Genomic DNA, 18,224 nt, shown 5'->3' with positions numbered 1-18,224 from the left:
TAAGGGATCGGCAGATAAAACACCTTGAAAGCTTTTGCTAACATTCTACATCATCCAGCTTTAATGTGATCTCACCTCGTCTGAATCACCCGAGCCGCTATCCTTCAAGAAGTCATACCCTCGTCTCTGGACCAATGATTTGTCTCGAATGATACGATTGATGGAGCTGATGCTGGGAATGTTCTTCTCGTTACAGATGTAGTCTTCCAACAACCTGCAAGTGTCAAACACTCATTAGGAGATAATAAACAAGTTTCATATGCTGTGACGAGCCTTGTTTTCACCACGGTGAACAGGTCACTGTGATGTCAGCTTACATCACTGCAATGGTGTCACCTGGTGGTGAACAGCAACACTACCAAAACTAACTCATTCTGTGCTAGTGTTGCTGCTGAACACCAGGTGACACTACTGCTGATATTATCTATTGGAAAGATAGACAAAATTAGGAAATGAGCAAGTTATGAGTGCGGGTGAAAAGAGAGATCTTTGAGCTCACTATGCTCCCCTTCAGTTTAACATCAGAATGTACATCTTCTACCGTGATACTTCAACCCTCGGAAGATTCATGTCAACCTACTTCTGTCTGATTTCCCAGGCAAACATCTGAGGGTTCTGCGCCTTGTAATCTTTCACTCGATTCACGACGTCAGGGGTGGTGACCTTAGGTTTGCTGCCTCCAATCTGGCCCGGGTTGATACTACCAGTCCGACGGTACCTGCCAAAACAGAACACTTGCTGTCACCACACTATTAGCTCTTGGACCACCATGGACTTAAATACAGGTCCGTAATTCCTAGCTGTGCGGAGACCTTCACCCAGGCTACCTCTGCCCAGGTCATATCAGGCTGGACATCAAACTCTGCACAGAGGACTGTGTTGAGGAGGTGTTCTCCTTGACAGGGCACAAGGAAGAGTCACTCGTATACAATAGACCCTTTACCACCAGGTGGAGGAAGCCACTGCTGGCCCAAACAATGAACAAAAGATCATGTGGTGTGCGACCTGCGGTCTTTTGTTATCTGCTTGTTTGTTGTGGCCAGCAGTGGCTTCCTCCGCCTGGTGTAAGGGCCTCTACTCTATGCAGATGATGGAGTAATCAACGACAGTCTTAAGGTTTTTCTCGGTTTTCACCTGTTTAGTATCTTGCTGACGCATCCATGTGACACCTGGAGTTGACGGCTGATCTCACAGGGCCGTACCCCCTGGAGGGCAAGGCGTAATATCTCCACACGCAGGTGATCAGGCAGCGGGCGACCATTGGTGAACATGCGCCCGTACTGGTTGACATTTTTACCACCAGCTGAAAATATAAACAGAATATTTATTTCATCAACGAGTGACTGCTGAGGGGGTGATGGAAGGGAGAGGAGACTTCACATCAAAATGCCATGATGGTCTAGACTGAATATCAATAGCCAAAGCCAGGTGGTAGAAAGATGATAACGATGATGATGATAATGATGATGATGATGATGATGATGATGACAACCACGATTGATAAGGAGATAAATTATCAAGAGCATCAAGAGAAATGGTAGTTTTTTCATTCACCAACAGAAGTGCCTTTCCAACCTTTCAGAACCATTGCTGGTGATGTGTCTTATCACAGCTAGGCGGAGTCACCTCTCATGATGACTGGTCACTCAGTGTGGGTTACCCCAACACATATGTTTATTGCCCAAGTCGTTACGAGGTAGAATTGAAAGAAACATTAGTCACGCACAACCACTCAAGGTTGCAGTCGTTTTTCTTTGTGTTGGACAAAGATTTCAAATGGTCCAACCAGAGAGATAAGTCTACCTTTGGTTGAATTAACAAACCTTTGGTTTTGTTAGAAGTAGAATACTAGAGGCAACCTCCTCAAGGGTAACAGACAACCTCCTCAAGGGTAACAGACAACCTCCTCAAGGGTAACAGACAACCTCCTCAAGGGTAACAGACAACCTCCTCAAGGATAACAGACAACCTCCTCAAGGGTAACAGACAACCTCCTCAAGGGTAACAGACAACCTCCTCAAGGGTAACAGACAACCTCCTCAAGGGTAACAGACAACCTCCTCAAGGGTAACAGACAACCTCCTCAAGGGTAACAGACACCAAATCTATATTTTTCTGACAAGACAAGTTCTAAAACGGAACACACCATGACTGTCAACTTGCCACTTGATATTGAAAGTAACGGTGAACGGAATAGCTGCCATTTTGAGTGTACATCCATGTTTGGCACTCACCATCATCATCACCATCACCATCACCATCATCATGTTGACTTGTCACAGCCCTGCATGGCCTTTGCAATCAAAGAGCAAAGCCTCATTTTGGATGACAAAGTTTGCCAGCTGATTTTCAATTTGTTTTGTATTTCAATGTTTTCACAATACGCATTAACTGTGACGATAACCTTTGAATGGAAACAGGAAGCCATCTTATCTCTGATAGATTCCTTTGCCAAACATGGTCTCCTCTGGTCACTTGATATGGGCAACAACGGTGAACATTTGTCCAAATCGCGGCCCATCAGACCACAAAGATATCTAGTAGAGCGTGTGGCAATCACTCGTTAATCTCTATCATCATCTCTATTCATATCAAGTTGACTATGCTAGCTGGCTAGTGATAGCAACTATCACTCAGGCAAGACCAATTTCTTCTTTAACAGCAGGTCATTTTAGCTATCAGTGACCAGGGCGTTCTGAATTGTCAGATTTGGGGTATGTTTCTACCCGAAGTTGGCAATGCTAGCTGACTCACAATTGGTGCTATCACTCAGGCAGTACCGATGTCTTCACCAAATCTATCTGCTCAATAATTTCCAGACAAAAGAGTCTGTTTTTAGAAATAGTTTAGTTTGGCCAGATACGGCCAAGATGAGTCAATGATTATTCCAACAGCCGGTCGGTGATCATTCCTATGCAACAGGTCATCGTCGTCAATAACTCGTCCACGCCTCATTAGGTACACACTCTCGTTTATGGACTTAGTCGGGCACAAGTCGCCACCCGTGTTCAACACCGCATGAATAGCAATACATGACTGGTATGCATGCATGAACATATGTTAACATGGTGATGACCAATGAAACATGCGTGTTGATTATCAGCGCGCTCGATCACCAGCGCAAGAGAAATGAGATGAGATGTGTCGTGATAAGTATGAAGTCATTCGCGGGAAGTGGTCGGGAATATTCACAGACTATTTACTGATTTGGCCCGACGGACGCTACGGTCGCTGGGATCAGATATATATACATCTATTAGGGTAATATGAAGCTGGTATCGGCGATGTGTTTGGCCAGTGGAAGAGGAGTCTGTGGCCCAGGGGTGATGGGATTTTAAAGCACTCAAACAGTTAGACTCGAAGTAGAGACAACTTCTGTATCTGTCCGTGGCAAACTGTAGTGTATCAGTATCTCCTGTCCTCTGTTACATCAAAATGACTTTGTCTGACGTGGTCAAATCAAGCCTGGCAATTATTGTAAACTTGCTCATTTTTGATTTGTCTATGAGTGCACAAGTGAAGAGAGATAGAATATTGTACATACGTCCGAGTAAATCCTCGCCGGAGTGTCTCAACAGACCCTCGCCCTTCTCATCATCGTCATGCAGACTTTCCAAGTCACAACCGTTCACACTTCGAACCTACAAAACAGCAAGGAGAACATACTTAATAGACGGTGTTCCTTCTACAAAAGATTGTGTTCAGGCAACGTTAAATGTTCTCTAGCCTCGGCCATCTCATGATTTGAGATGTTAAGAGGAAGGGAATGGTCATCATAGTGGGAGGGGGGCATATTTTGAGCTGATATATACATTTTCAATCATAGGTTTTCAAATATCACCTCCAAGTTACTTGACCAGGACTGAGAGCAGCACGATCAGTTTAACAGAGCTTTTCTGCAGACAATGTCTTACCTCATCGTCAGTCATGTCTGTCAGAGAGATGGAATCACTGCGATGTTTGGCCTTCTTCTCGTGGCATTCACCTGAGCCGTTCTTCATCAGTTCAAGGGTGGCAGGTTTCGTAGCCTTGCTCAGGTCGAGGGCTTGGAGGTGACCGGCTGCGGCTGCTGCTGTCACCTGGAATGAGAAGGGAGTACGCAGCTTAGCATAAAGACAATGGTGTAGAAGCCAAACAAAGTCACCCGTCTGGTATGGTTGGAGCTGCCAGGGCCTCCCGTCAACGTAACCCTTAGGGCCACAGGGACACACTAACAGGTACACCACCACAAGCTCAGGATATCAGTCAGAGTTTGGGTCCTGGAGAGATGCATGCTCCAACTTCAATCATCTAAGATCTTGATCTGCTTTTTCTCAGGGTTTTGTAAATGACATAGGAGTAAGAAAACCCTGAATCTCAGGATGTTATAACCCTTGTAGGATTTATTGTACTGATGTGTCTTGTACATATTTGTGTTGACATATCTGTGCTGAAACATGTGTTTAAGGTATGAGGCTAAGATCTGACACTCCTACTATACGAAACTGACTCAAAGATCAAGTTGTAATGTCACAACCGTTAACATCAACACATTGAGAACATTGTCATTATAATAAGGAGTCAATTTTAAGAAAGCTTACAATGTTCCTCAGTTTGACAGATAAACGGTGTTCGAAAATGGAAATGGAGAGTTATGATAAAACACTCATTCATTGTTATCATTGTTATCACGGCCAGCCATGTTGGAGGGTAGCACAATGATTCGTCATGCCTGACTTAACTCAATCAAATACTGTCATGGTCATTTGTGCTTGCTGTCTTTTGTCTGAGCCTCCAGCATGCCAGGTGATGACGTCACGTGAAACCACTCTGTTTGTAATCAGATTGGGACAGACACAAGTGGTAAAACAAGGAGCAATGATAGGTTAGTCTGTCAATGTACCTTGTTTTTGTTGGTGCTTGTCGGGTGGGTGGTCGGGCCAGTCACGCCCACAGGTGACATCTTAAAAACAGGAAAGTCATTCCTTAATATGTTAAAGTGGAACTCTCTTAGTAGACACCTCTGTAATCAGGCCACCCTCTCCATTCAGGACAGCGATTATGGTCCCCAAGTGTTGTTTCCATTGAATTTGACTGCTGTAATCAGGACAATTCTGAATTCGGACTGTATTTTTGAAAGCCCAGGATGTCCTTAATAGAGAGAGCTTCGACTGTATTTCAAAAGAACTTTAAACCAAGGTTTAGAAAGTAAACCTTTTTCAAAAGTTGATGAGTTGTAGCAGTAATCATGTTATTGAGAGAAACAACACCTCAGGTTCACAGCATATGGATACTCAGCTGGATGTCAAACAGAATGGGTCTTAGAAGGGACACACACCTACACCCTGGCCAAGTGTCCTGTATGTTTATCAACAACACCACAGTCACATTTGATGACTAAACTTGTATAATAATACAGATGATTCAAACTAACAACACCATTTGGGGCCAAGTTTCAAGTTTCAAGTTGAAAATGGTTTTTAAACATCCCAAGGTGCTTCTGTTCATCCTCAGTTCCTATCTTTAAAGTCCCAAACTTTCTGAGGAAATTTCTGCACAAACTCAACAAATGAAAATGTAAAGTGTCCTACCTGACTTTGATAGTGCATCGCTGCCTGCATGTAGTGTAAATAAGGCTGTGGTACAACGAGGACTGAACTACTCGGAGGCTGGAACATCCCCTGGCCGAACAACCCGTTAAAATTGGGCGGGAACTGTGGCATCCCTGGCGATGGTGGGTATCCACTGATGGGACTCATCATTCCTGGCTTGAGTTGAGGAGATGATGGATGAGACAAGGTATCCTTGGGAGACGAGCTTGGAGTCTTGCGCGGCGTTGACGACTTGTCAGGAAATGACTCGGGTGGCATCTCCGACTTGACGACATGCGCTTCACTCATGGTCGTCTTATACGTAAGTTAGCGTTCACACTTGAATGGCGTTACGACGCTTTGATCGGTAGCTCCAGAAAGACACGAGGCAGTCGTCTGTACAGGTAACCATAGTAACTCACGATGACCCGGTCTATAGTGATCTCGTTACGTTGATGCTCGCTTCTGAAAAAGACAAATAATCACATTAAGTTTGGTAAAGACATAAGTGATTAAAACCAAGAGACAAACGATGCTTCCTATCTTCTGCTAACCGCACAAATGACGCAATGGCGCTGATTTTTTCGAAAAATTCGTCAAACTATATTTGCACAAGTTTTGACTTAGCGCTCACTCAATATTTACGTTTGAACGTCAGAGGGTAAGAAGTGTGATCGCTAGTCGTGAGCCCATTAGGAAAATAGCAAGCTTTTTCCAGCGTCGTTTGATCCTTGTCTAATCTCGCGTTGCCGCCATGATAGGACGATTAGAGCATGAAAATCGGTTCGCTTAACTGCGCACGGACTGCTGTGAAAAAGTTTAATACCTTTGCCAAATAACCCTGATTCGAGTTAATCAAATTAAGCATCTAAAACTAACAACGCAGCCCAATAAGAAGATTAGCACTTGCTATTATAAGACGAAACTTTCCCCAACGCTGGGATGCGAAGGTCAAAAATACAAAATGCGACGCGATGTTTGGACTTTGAAAAGATCCCGACACTTTTTCCCCAGATCAAACGTCACAAAATCAGCTTGTTGAGTTGGTACTACAAAGAACAAAATCATTAGTAAATTTACTGTTTTTTAACTGCGGAAAAATCCATCCCAAAAGTATGCGGCGCACGCTCTGATCTCTTTCAAGATATGAGCTTATGTTAGCATGGATGCGTCCAAGCCCACGTGCGTGCCCTGATAAAGTCACACAGCTCCTACCTACAACCACAGCGTTTTTTGACCACCTCCATATCAAATAGCTCATTACATCAACAACGAGAGATCAATCGGATATTTAGAAATCGAAAGTTATCCCAAGCTGAAGGGACACCTTTACAAGCACTGGAACTTTCGTTAGAGTTTTTCCCCAGCTATTACATTAGCCAGTCAAGAAAGAAAGCTGCTAGTACGGGCGAGATTCTCTTTTATTCCTTTTTGACTTTTATTCCAACTATGGCAAATTTTAGGATACTCTTGTGTTGATACTTTTGAAGAGACAAATCTTGCCTTTTCAGTGGCCAATACATTAAGGACTGGTCATCGCTTGTAAGAAATTACAAATATTCAGAAAAAAAATAATCTTGTTGCATGTATGATACTGATCAGAAGAAACATCCCTAGTTGTGCAAATGGCATGTTACAGGTCCTCAGAATGGCCTTTACTCTAAATTGCTTTATCTTCGATACGATTTCAAAACTTCAAAGTTCTACAGAGAGCTCCGGCACAGACCTTCCCAGTTCTCCTCTCAAATCAAACAATTTTTAGAAGTAGAAAAAACGGATATCCTCAAAAAACGGAAATGTCACATCGCAGCGAGTCAAGTCTATTCCGTGACACAACAACAACTGCACATTTCACGTTAATAGATTTCTCTGACAATCACCAAGCCTCGAGTGTTCATTTCACTCAGCCGACATCGATTCACCCAATATAATCGCCAACAAAAGCATGCGTTCACGCTCCAGGGCTGGCCACTAAATGTACAATAAGAACAATACTTCTAATGATCGGTGGACAAATCTGGAAACTATACACATTAATTATTGAAATATATGAGTGAATATGTTGTCGTGGTAACGGAGAAACTGCCAATTCATGGTTGAGCAGACGTTTCAAGGCAGCCCTTGTTCTGTGATTAAATGAACAAGTTCTGGTTGACTTCTGGGTATAATCAGATCAGTGACAACAAACCAGGTATTGTTCACGATTGCCGGCCTGGATATTAGACCAAATGCCTTGGAAACATAGACCTACTGCCCGTGAAATAACAGTCATTGATACTCGGTATCGTGTAACACGAATCTCTCATTGATTGTATGTATGGTTGTTGCTTGGAATGTCCTCACGCTCCAGCAGACTTGCGATATCTACCAAAACTAGAGAACTGAGGTAAAACTGAGCGCTAAATCTAACACAATACTTTTTTGAGAACAATCCATAATCGCTTGTAACTACGATTCAATACCTGGTTTGAAATCAATCTATATTTCAATCAATACTGATTTCAGATTGAAAGAGAGAGTGTAGTCAACGATATGCGTTGATAATGATGGATGTCTCCCATTTTGATGGGTGATCTTGGGTCCAGCTCTCAACGAGAAAAGTGATCACCACATGAGACGTGGGTAACACTGCTCATGACTCATTCTGACTCCAAACTTCTCCATTCTGCTACATTTATTAACCATAATACAAGATTGCAGTGATCAGATTGTGATAAAACTGTTACAAGTTCAGCTCTGACCTCATTTATAAAGCAAACCGCAGAGAAGCAAGTTTTATCACAGGGATGTAACATCATCACCCTGAGAAGACTTACTGCCTTGCTGTCGGTATGAACATCCATCGTCGATTTTCAATCTTGTGACGTCCCGTTTTACATGGATTTCACGAGATGTCACCATTTTATGCTGTGACAAACTTCACTCGCTGGTATGTTTGAAGTTCAGAAACAGAGTCATTAACGTTAAATATGCGTATGATTCAAACTTTGCAATCGAGTTCACTCTTTAATTTTGAACTTCGCGTTGGGACACTATCTTCCCCGAGTGACCATCGCCCCGTCAAACCAACTGGGTGTGGCATTCACCGTTTATAAACTGCTCATCACCTGACTTCAAACAATCAAAAATGGTTCAAAACTTTCCACATTAAACAGCCAGGGAACTCGGCATAAATATCAGGTGAACTTTCACCTTGACAGCTTTAAGTGACATCACAAAGAGGCAAAGATGTACCAGGGAACCGTTTGAGTGATAAACGGAGTCACACTAAGGGTGTCGTAGAGTAATGTATGTATATGTACACTGATACACACTTATTCTTCCTTGTACAGATGAAACCACCAAGTGATTCCCAAAGTTCCAAAACTTTACAACGATGATGCAGAAAAAAACCTTCGTCCGCTTCAAAGGTGGAAATTGTCAAAGAACGCCACACAGCTCGGCTCTGTTCAAACTTTGAAGTGTCGCGTCGTGTTGACGGTTAATTTTGTACGTTCTAAAGACTTGTGTTGCACGGGTATTCTGAGCGTCTGATGTCCCGGTAAAAACGGGAGATAAAATGGCACCGTGCGCTGAACTGGAAACGAAATTTCCACGCTCAAGAAATCAAAGATGCGCTTGAGTTAGTCAAAGTGAACGTGCGCCTTGACGATGGCAAGGTGCGACCGCGATTCCTCGTCATTCACACTCGACCAGACACACGCGATTGACGCCATTTTCTTGATGAGATTAGATCGTAGATGGTGATTGAGAAAAACATCATCAATTGTCTTTAGTTGTAAGAGCATTATCAGAGGCTGCCTCGACTAGGGTTTTTTCAAGAGAAGTTTTGAGGATGGTTCTGAGACTTGGAAAACTTGGGGGAAGTTTTGATGAGACTGAGTTGGGTCTGTAAACCACGTCAAGGGACTAATTTAGGCTAATAGTAAACAGAATATGTTCAAACTCCATCAGATTTCAAGCAGACAAAGTTAGAATAAGACGTTGAACATTTAGGAAGCATACTCTAGTGTCTGTTTTTACTTTTTCTCCATATTGCAAAATAACCGTAGTCATTTTTGTACTGGGCGATTTTAACTCTCCCATTTAGCTATGATGATAGTTCAAAGTGGCAATTCATGTTTTAATCATCATCGGAAATCCTCCTTTGTAACATCTGAGTCACTTAGATTTCATTGTCATCTTTCATGAAATTATTGTAAATACACTTCTGTTTTATTTTGTTGAATACTTTGAAATCTTTGTTTCATAATCACCATTTTACCCTCAGAACACAGTTTATCAGGAACAAGGTTTACAGTTAAGGTATGGTTTTGACATCCAAGATCACAGCTCGTCTCGGATCAAAGGACCGCAATCATACGTAAATATCATGAAACACGAAAACCATTCTAAGTTTTTTAAACTTGATGCTGCATTCAAATTTGAATTCGGATGTTGGAGTTTGAGACTTCCAGCATGATTCTGACAATCTTTTTCACATCCTCAATCAGACAAGACAGTGTTTCACTTGACAAGATAGTTCAATTGACATTTTAAACAGAGTAACCAAGGATATAGACATTTGTCAGAGCAATTTGTTATTTATAATTTGAAGTTTCAAAGGATTTTCAATGAATCTTTCTGACAAGTTGTTGGAACCTGTGTCATGTGTAGAATGGTATTGACATGTGTGGCCTCCCATTCCTGTTCAAAGCCATCCTATTGTAAAAACTAAAAGGAAGTCAATAGGCAGCAAACATGTAGGACATATTAGCTTACATAAAGTCACCAATAGAGGTCTCTGCGACACTGCACCACACCAGAAACCACTGTCATGTCCTAATGCTTAAAGCAAAGGCAGAAATCTCAATCACAGACCTTGAGTAAGAGTCATATCCCAGAATACCAAGGTACAGTTCCTGACAACCCACGATGATCATTCTCTTGAACAATCCAACAGATCGCCCACAAAATCATTCAGTCAAGCTTTGAATAATCAACCAATGAGTGACTTATCAAAATGTTACAACTGTACAGGGACAACTCTCTGTCCTCACGACTCTCCCGGAAGTCTACAACGTGAAGCAAGCAATCCGACAAAGCAGGACATGCTCGTCACTGACTAATGATGCTCCTAACGTGTTGTGTGCCACGGGAGTGTATCAGAGCAAGCCAAGACCTGAGAACCTGGTAGAGATGTGCCACGGGAGTGTATCACAGCAAGCCAAGACCTGAGAACCTGGTAGAGATGTGCCACGGGAGTGTATCAGAGCAAGCCAAGACCTGAGAACCTGGTAGAGATGTGCCACGGGAGTGTATCAGAGCAAGCCAAGATCTTGAGAACCTGGTAGAGATGTGCCACGGGAGTGTATCAGAGCAAGCCAAGACCTGAGAACCTGGTAGAGATGTGCCACGGGAGTGTATCAGAGCAAGCCAAGACCTGAGAACCTGGTAGAGATGTGCCACGGGAGTGTATCAGAGCAAGCCAAGACCTGAGAACCTGGTAGAGATGTGCCACGGGAGTGTATCAGAGCAAGCCAAGATCTTGAGAACCTGGTAGAGATGTGCCACGGGAGTGTATCAGAGCAAGCCAAGATCTTGAGAACCTGGTAGAGATGTACCACGGGAGTGTATCAGAGCAAGCCAAGATCTTGAGAACCTGGTAGAGATGTGCCACGGGAGTGTATCAGAGCAAGCCAAGATCTTGAGAACCTGGTAGAGATGTGCCACGGGAGTGTATCAGAGCAAGCCAAGACCTGAGAACCTGGTAGAGATGTGCCACGGGAGTGTATCACAGCAAGCCAAGATCTTGAGAACCTGGTAGAGATGTGCCACGGGAGTGTATCAGAGCAAGCCAAGACCTGAGAACCTGGTAGAGATGTGCCACGGGAGTGTATCAGAGCAAGCCAAGACCTGAGAACCTGGTAGAGATGTGCCACGGGAGTGTATCAGAGCAAGCCAAGACCTGAGAACCTGGTAGAGATGTGCCACGGGAGTGTATCAGAGCAAGCCAAGACCTGAGAACCTGGTAGAGATGTGCCACGGGAGTGTATCAGAGCAAGCCAAGACCTGAGAACCTGGTAGAGATGTGCCACGGGAGTGTATCAGAGCAAGCTAAGCTCTTGAGAACCTGGTAGAGATGTGCCACGGGAGTGTATCAGAGCAAGCCAAGACCTGAGAACCTGGTAGAGATGTGCCACGGGAGTGTATCAGAGCAAGCCAAGATCTTGAGAACCTGGTAGAGATGTGCCACGGGAGTGTATCAGAGCAAGCCAAGATCTTGAGAACCTGGTAGAGATGTACCACGGGAGTGTATCAGAGCAAGCCAAGATCTTGAGAACCTGGTAGAGATGTGCCACGGGAGTGTATCAGAGCAAGCCAAGATCTTGAGAACCTGGTAGAGATGTGCCACGGGAGTGTATCAGAGCAAGCCAAGACCTGAGAACCTGGTAGAGATGTGCCACGGGAGTGTATCACAGCAAGCCAAGATCTTGAGAACCTGGTAGAGATGTGCCACGGGAGTGTATCAGAGCAAGCCAAGACCTGAGAACCTGGTAGAGATGTGCCACGGGAGTGTATCAGAGCAAGCCAAGACCTGAGAACCTGGTAGAGATGTGCCACGGGAGTGTATCAGAGCAAGCCAAGACCTGAGAACCTGGTAGAGATGTGCCACGGGAGTGTATCAGAGCAAGCCAAGACCTGAGAACCTGGTAGAGATGTGCCACGGGAGTGTATCAGAGCAAGCCAAGACCTGAGAACCTGGTAGAGATGTGCCACGGGAGTGTATCAGAGCAAGCTAAGCTCTTGAGAACCTGGTAGAGATGTGCCACGGGAGTGTATCAGAGCAAGCCAAGACCTGAGAACCTGGTAGAGATGTGCCACGGGAGTGTATCACAGCAAGCCAAGATCTTGAGAACCTGGTAGAGATGTGCCACGGGAGTGTATCACAGCAAGCCAAGACCTGAGAACCTGGTAGAGATGTGCCACGGGAGTGTATCAGAGCAAGCCAAGACCTGAGAACCTGGTAGAGATGTGCCACGGGAGTGTATCACAGCAAGCCAAGATCTTGAGAACCTGGTAGAGATGTGCCACGGGAGTGTATCAGAGCAAGCCAAGACCTGAGAACCTGGTAGAGATGTGCCACGGGAGTGTATCAGAGCAAGCCAAGACCTGAGAACCTGGTAGAGATGTGCCACGGGAGTGTATCACAGCAAGCCAAGACCTGAGAACCTGGTAGAGATGTGCCACGGGAGTGTATCAGAGCAAGCCAAGATCTTGAGAACCTGGTAGAGATGTGCCACGGGAGTGTATCAGAGCAAGCCAAGATCTTGAGAACCTGGTAGAGATGTGCCACGGGAGTGTATCAGAGCAAGCCAAGATCTTGAGAACCTGGTAGAGATGTGCCACGGGAGTGTATCAGAGCAAGCCAAGATCTTGAGAACCTGGTAGAGATGTGCCACGGGAGTGTATCAGAGCAAGCCAAGATCTTGAGAACCTGGTAGAGATGTGCCACGGGAGTGTATCAGAGCAAGCCAAGACCTGAGAACCTGGTAGAGATGTGCCACGGGAGTGTATCAGAGCAAGCCAAGACCTGAGAACCTGGTAGAGATGTGCCACGGGAGTGTATCAGAGCAAGCCAAGATCTTGAGAACCTGGTAGAGATGTGCCACGGGAGTGTATCAGAGCAAGCCAAGACCTGAGAACCTGGTAGAGATGTGCCACGGGAGTGTATCACAGCAAGCCAAGATCTTGAGAACCTGGTAGAGATGTGCCACGGGAGTGTATCAGAGCAAGCCAAGACCTGAGAACCTGGTAGAGATGTGCCACGGGAGTGTATCAGAGCAAGCCAAGACCTGAGAACCTGGTAGAGATGTACCACGGGAGTGTATCAGAGCAAGCAAAGACCTGAGAACCTGGTAGAGATGTGCCACGGGAGTGTATCAGAGCAAGCCAAGATCTTGAGAACCTGGTAGAGATGTACCACGGGAGTGTATCAGAGCAAGCCAAGATCTTGAGAACCTGGTAGAGATGTGCCACGGGAGTGTATCACAGCAAGCCAAGATCTTGAGAACCTGGTAGAGATGTGCCACGGGAGTGTATCAGAGCAAGCCAAGACCTGAGAACCTGGTAGAGATGTGCCACGAGAGTGTATCAGAGCAAGCCAAGACCTGAGAACCTGGTAGAGATGTACCACGGGAGTGTATCAGAGCAAGCCAAGATCTTGAGAACCTGGTGAAGATGTGAGCAGACAATGTGAGGGTCGCGTTGTGTGCCACGGGAGTGTATCAGAGCAAGCCAAGATCTTGAGAACCTGGTGAAGATGTGAGCAGACAATACAAGGGCCGTCAAAAGGTGTGCGACCCGTCATCTCAACTATTACATCACAGCAGCTCAGGATGATTAATCCATTTGACTTCTAGCATTTTTTTTATGGACAATTCATTGCTCAAAGTGCTAAATCATCCCAGATTCTTCTGGAGGGGGGGGTATAGTAGCTAGTAATATAAATTGTTCACTGAACCGAGAATTGAATGCAGCAGGACACCAGAGACAACCTACCTAAATCAAGGATCCAAGAACATTCTAAATCCCAAATGAGCATATATCCAATAATGAATTCATAAATAAGTCCAACCCGATAACGAGCTCAATAAAAATCCCTATAACTTGCATTTGCTTCCTCCTCTGCTGACCCGTGGATGAGGACTGATCACCAGGCGACCAGTTCTCCCCAGCCCAGTGGCAGCTCATGCGCGCCCTGATACGCACAGCTGCCCCATGGACCACACCACAAACGCGGCATTCTTACTTTTCAATGGAGCAGAAACCGAGTCAAGACAGCTGTTAGAATCACATTTGCATCCCAATGCACACACCTCGTGTTTGAACAGTTTTTTGACCATCTGCGACCGTGGCCATGTATTCTTCTCCCGAGGAAATCTATGCGACTTTGGGCGGAGCTGGTAACTCTACTGTATCATCAGAGTCTTTCCCCACGAAGCGTGGCAGGGGTCGTGATATCATTGTCTCCTCGTCACAAGTCATGACAAATGTGTTTGACGGTTGGGAGATACTGATTTATTGCAGAAATCTATTGGTTCAGTTGTTAAAGAGGAAAAGTCACAGCTGATATGTGGGTCAGTCTGATCCAGGTTGAAAGATCAATTAGCTAAGTTTTATTTCCCAAATTAGAACAAGTTGCAAAGTCATGCAGAATACATCCACTGCCAATTCTTGTGAAAGATTCACCCGAAACTCAAAACATGTATCCACATGCCTGCAATTTGCTTGGCCTTGTCTCGCTTGGAAATTTCACAAATTCCGCAGCAGACCCCACATAGAACAGTTGGACTGTGGCCACCGCTCATTTAGGCAATCATTAAACCACAGTAGAGTCAGGTCAGTGAGCATGGTCCACTCTTCCAAATCATTATGGAAACACAGAGCAGTAGGCTGTGCCAGCCATGGGAGGGCGACTATCTCAATGGTTTTAGCAAAGCCTCCCCCCCCCCCCCCGCCGCCTTACAGATCTATTATGGCGAAAACAAACCATGACATATTTTGTAACTGCCTGGACTCTGATCACTGCAAGTTCCCCTCCCCTCTAAAATGACCCCCCCCCACACTCCCACACACACACAGTCAGTCTGTTCTCCCCCAACTAACTTGACTTTAATGAGGCCATTCTAGTTGAATGCTTGCATACAATGGCTATAACTCTGCCAAGTCATGGGAGACATTGGACTGACACAGGTCACCGCTTACAAACAATCCACCATGAATTATGCTCGACCTCCCAAAGGTCACGCGATATCTTACAAGTCTAATTAAACTGGAGCGATATCTCTCAAACATATCAGTGAATTAGTGCAGAAATTACATGAAAAAACAACCTTTCGATATGAAGAATGTTTTAGTCATGGTGTGAAGTGGATACCTCATACAATGTTGTCATGCAGAACCGCAGAACCACTTTTATCTGACGGAAAAACTTATAAACTTGGGTCTTGTCCAAGATTTGTGAGAGGGTTGTGGCAAGGTAACGCCGGGCCGACACTTATCGTATGAATGGAGTTCCATCAGCTACACTGTGGTGTCACGATGGCATAGTCACGAGTTTTGAGCGGTCATTGCCCAAATCAGTGACAACTCGCAGTACAGGGAGCCTGGTCTGACCGGTAACACTTCCCAGAACACAACATTACCCTTCATGTGCAAACTTACCAGTGAATGTTGAACAGTCGGTCATTAAACTATCCACGTCTTTATCACAGCTCTTGTCTGTAAAGAGAAAGAAGGGACCTGCGTATTAGAAGCTGTTGTAAGGGGCGTAGATCCAGGGGTGGAGATCCAGGGGTGTAGATCCAGGAGTGGAGATCCAGGGGTGGAGGCAGGCACAACATGCTGGGAACGAGCCCCAAGTCAAAAGAACAACTCGGAAGACGATATGCAGTAGCCACACGTACTCACACGAAGTCGCTACGAGGGGTCTATCCTATCTCACAGGATATCAAAACCATGCGGCTTTCTACAAGAAATATATTGATGGTTAATTGGCATTAGAGTCATATCCTTTTAACCTGGAGTTTGACACTGGATTCATGATTTTCCATTTTACAGTATTGAAATAATGTGTCAGACACAGCAGTTATAGTACGCTTCGTTTCTGTGACACCCAGTAGTTCAATCACTAGTAAAGTAGACAAACGAATCCATCATACAGCCCTCCTCGGCACATCAAAGCCAAACTCACGGGGTTAACAAACTTTAATCAACCCTCTCCAACCCCGTCATGGGTAAACTTAAGTTTCCGCAGAACAAGCTGAGCATCACGTAGCAGAAGCTTCCTTTTCACTTCAAAGACTTCATTTCTAAACTCAGCCAAGCGTATCCATAACAACTCAACCATCCACTGTATTTCACTTTCAAAGCCGTTCTGGCGTGGAACAAGATAGAAGTCAGGCTAACACACGCAGCGGTTAGCGAACACGCTCGGCTGGACGACGATAACGCAAAGAGAGGCATAATGGAATCAGTGATTATGATGCGTTGGCCATTAGACCGTGGTAACCAGCTAGAGACGCACCACCAAACACTAACAATTGTCGGTTTAGATCATTGGAACGAGACTGATGAGACTGTGGTGGGAGAATGGTCATGCAGCCAGCGTGGAGTTGCAGGGAACCGTACCACGGCCACGTGACGTGAATATCGTCAACATATCGGTGATGCTGGATATGGTCGCATGTCGTATTGAGTGAGAAAGAAAGCTTTGAAGTTCATTCCCGCTTAATGTGACTGCAAACATGAAAGTAGATATCATCGAGGAAACAGTTCTGATAAGTCCCTTTAGATGGCGCAGTCAGTCATGGACCTTTTCAAGGCGAACACCGTTTTGATGTCACATGACGTCATGCAGGATCAGCTCACAGAGCCACCAAATGATGTCACAATCACGGTATGGATCTCGCAAGATGGGATTGGTTTGGCCCTCGTTGATTTTGACAACTGTTCCTTGATTGATTTCCCTTAAACTGGTAACAGACTCGTCTTTGTTTCATTGATTTTCTATTTGAATAACCATAGTATGAACATCAACTGTATTCATAACAAACAAGACCATTACCATCTGCCTTTTCAGGGTTTTATGTCCAAGTGTGATCAAGATATCTATGTATCTTCTAGTCTTAGTTATCTTCCATGCAATGAAGTCTCATTGAGAAGGATTCACGATAAATGACAGAATTCAAACGGATGGAACCTTTTTAAAATTAAAATTTTTTTAGGCCCAAACTTTTCCGCCAACTTGAAAGATACCTCCGGAGATCACAACTTCTGAGAAAAACCCCTCAGACAATAAACGAAGCGTAACTCTGAAGAAATCAGCTGCCTTGGTCAATCCTCAATGTCTCGACTGATGTTGGAGCACACACCCCGCCGCTGAAAAACTACATCAATACTCGCAGAACAAGAGAAATAATCAGCCGAGTCACGGAAGTGGAAGAAAATGTCGCTCAAGCAAAACGGCCGTGTTCGCTTGAATGACAATGACAAAAACCGACTGCGTTCCTCCAGCTGCCTGCATTGTGTCGACGCGCATAACCGCCAAAAATACGTCGGCCGTCGCTGGACCACAACAAATGCACGGACCACGGAAGAGGAACTGAGCGCGATGCTTTGTGTAAGAATCACGGGAGGCCAACGGATTGAGAGTCAGATTATTGGCGGGCAATGGTGTTCTTTGTGAAGGGCTTTAAGATGGGAGGGTGGGCAGCTGAACTTTACGCTTCGGATGGTCGCAACATGATGCACAGTCTCATCAACAGACCTTGTGCAAAAAGGTTGGTTTGAAAGCGTTTTGAAACTGCAACATTACAAAACTATTTACGTTTTGGACTGAACTTCAAATCTTCCAAGTTGCTTTAAGTTTTGTTGAGCCAATGTATTTGTATTGCCTTGCAACTGCAGCCCCCCTCCACCCGCAAGCAGGCAACACTATTCACATGTGGCTCTACATAAATCACTGGTTTGTGGACAGCTTTTCTAAAGAACAAGTGAAATGCACTCAGTTATATCCAAGACAATGAACCGCTTCACTACTCAAGTCACCCAAGACAATACACATCAGATAAGGCAATAGAGGAGAATGAAGGAGCTTGGGTCGCATGACAC

The 18,224-nt window shown here is 44.8% G+C and overlaps 1 protein-coding gene across 8 annotated transcripts in view; it reads right to left on the bottom strand.

Annotated features, from left to right (window-relative positions):
* The window catches only part of LOC135497386 (uncharacterized), a 50,839-nt gene that overhangs the window by 6,233 nt on the left and 26,382 nt on the right, over positions 1 to 18,224 (bottom strand). For 6 of the 8 annotated variants that reach the window (XM_064787243.1, XM_064787240.1, XM_064787245.1 and 3 more), the window contains 8 exons: positions 15,777 to 15,833; positions 5,571 to 6,035; positions 4,883 to 4,942; positions 3,915 to 4,079; positions 3,545 to 3,641; positions 1,135 to 1,303; positions 581 to 718; positions 76 to 214 (listed from right to left, as the gene is read on the bottom strand). In XM_064787243.1, coding sequence (XP_064643313.1) covers positions 76 to 214; positions 581 to 718; positions 1,135 to 1,303; positions 3,545 to 3,641; positions 3,915 to 4,079; positions 4,883 to 4,942; positions 5,571 to 5,879 — 1,077 coding nt within the window. In that variant the 5' untranslated portion in view covers positions 5,880 to 6,035; positions 15,777 to 15,833. The remainder of the gene's footprint in view (positions 1 to 75; positions 215 to 580; positions 719 to 1,134; positions 1,304 to 3,544; positions 3,642 to 3,914; positions 4,080 to 4,882; positions 4,943 to 5,570; positions 6,036 to 15,776; positions 15,834 to 18,224) is intronic. The other 2 variants (XM_064787247.1, XM_064787248.1) reach the window with 2 other exon arrangements.

Source organism: Lineus longissimus, chromosome 12, assembly GCF_910592395.1.
Source record: "Lineus longissimus chromosome 12, tnLinLong1.2, whole genome shotgun sequence".
In the NCBI taxonomy this organism is placed as follows: domain Eukaryota; kingdom Metazoa; phylum Nemertea; class Pilidiophora; order Heteronemertea; family Lineidae; genus Lineus; species Lineus longissimus.
Note: the sequence above shows the minus strand (reverse complement) of the source record. Positions and strands in the feature narration are given on the sequence as shown.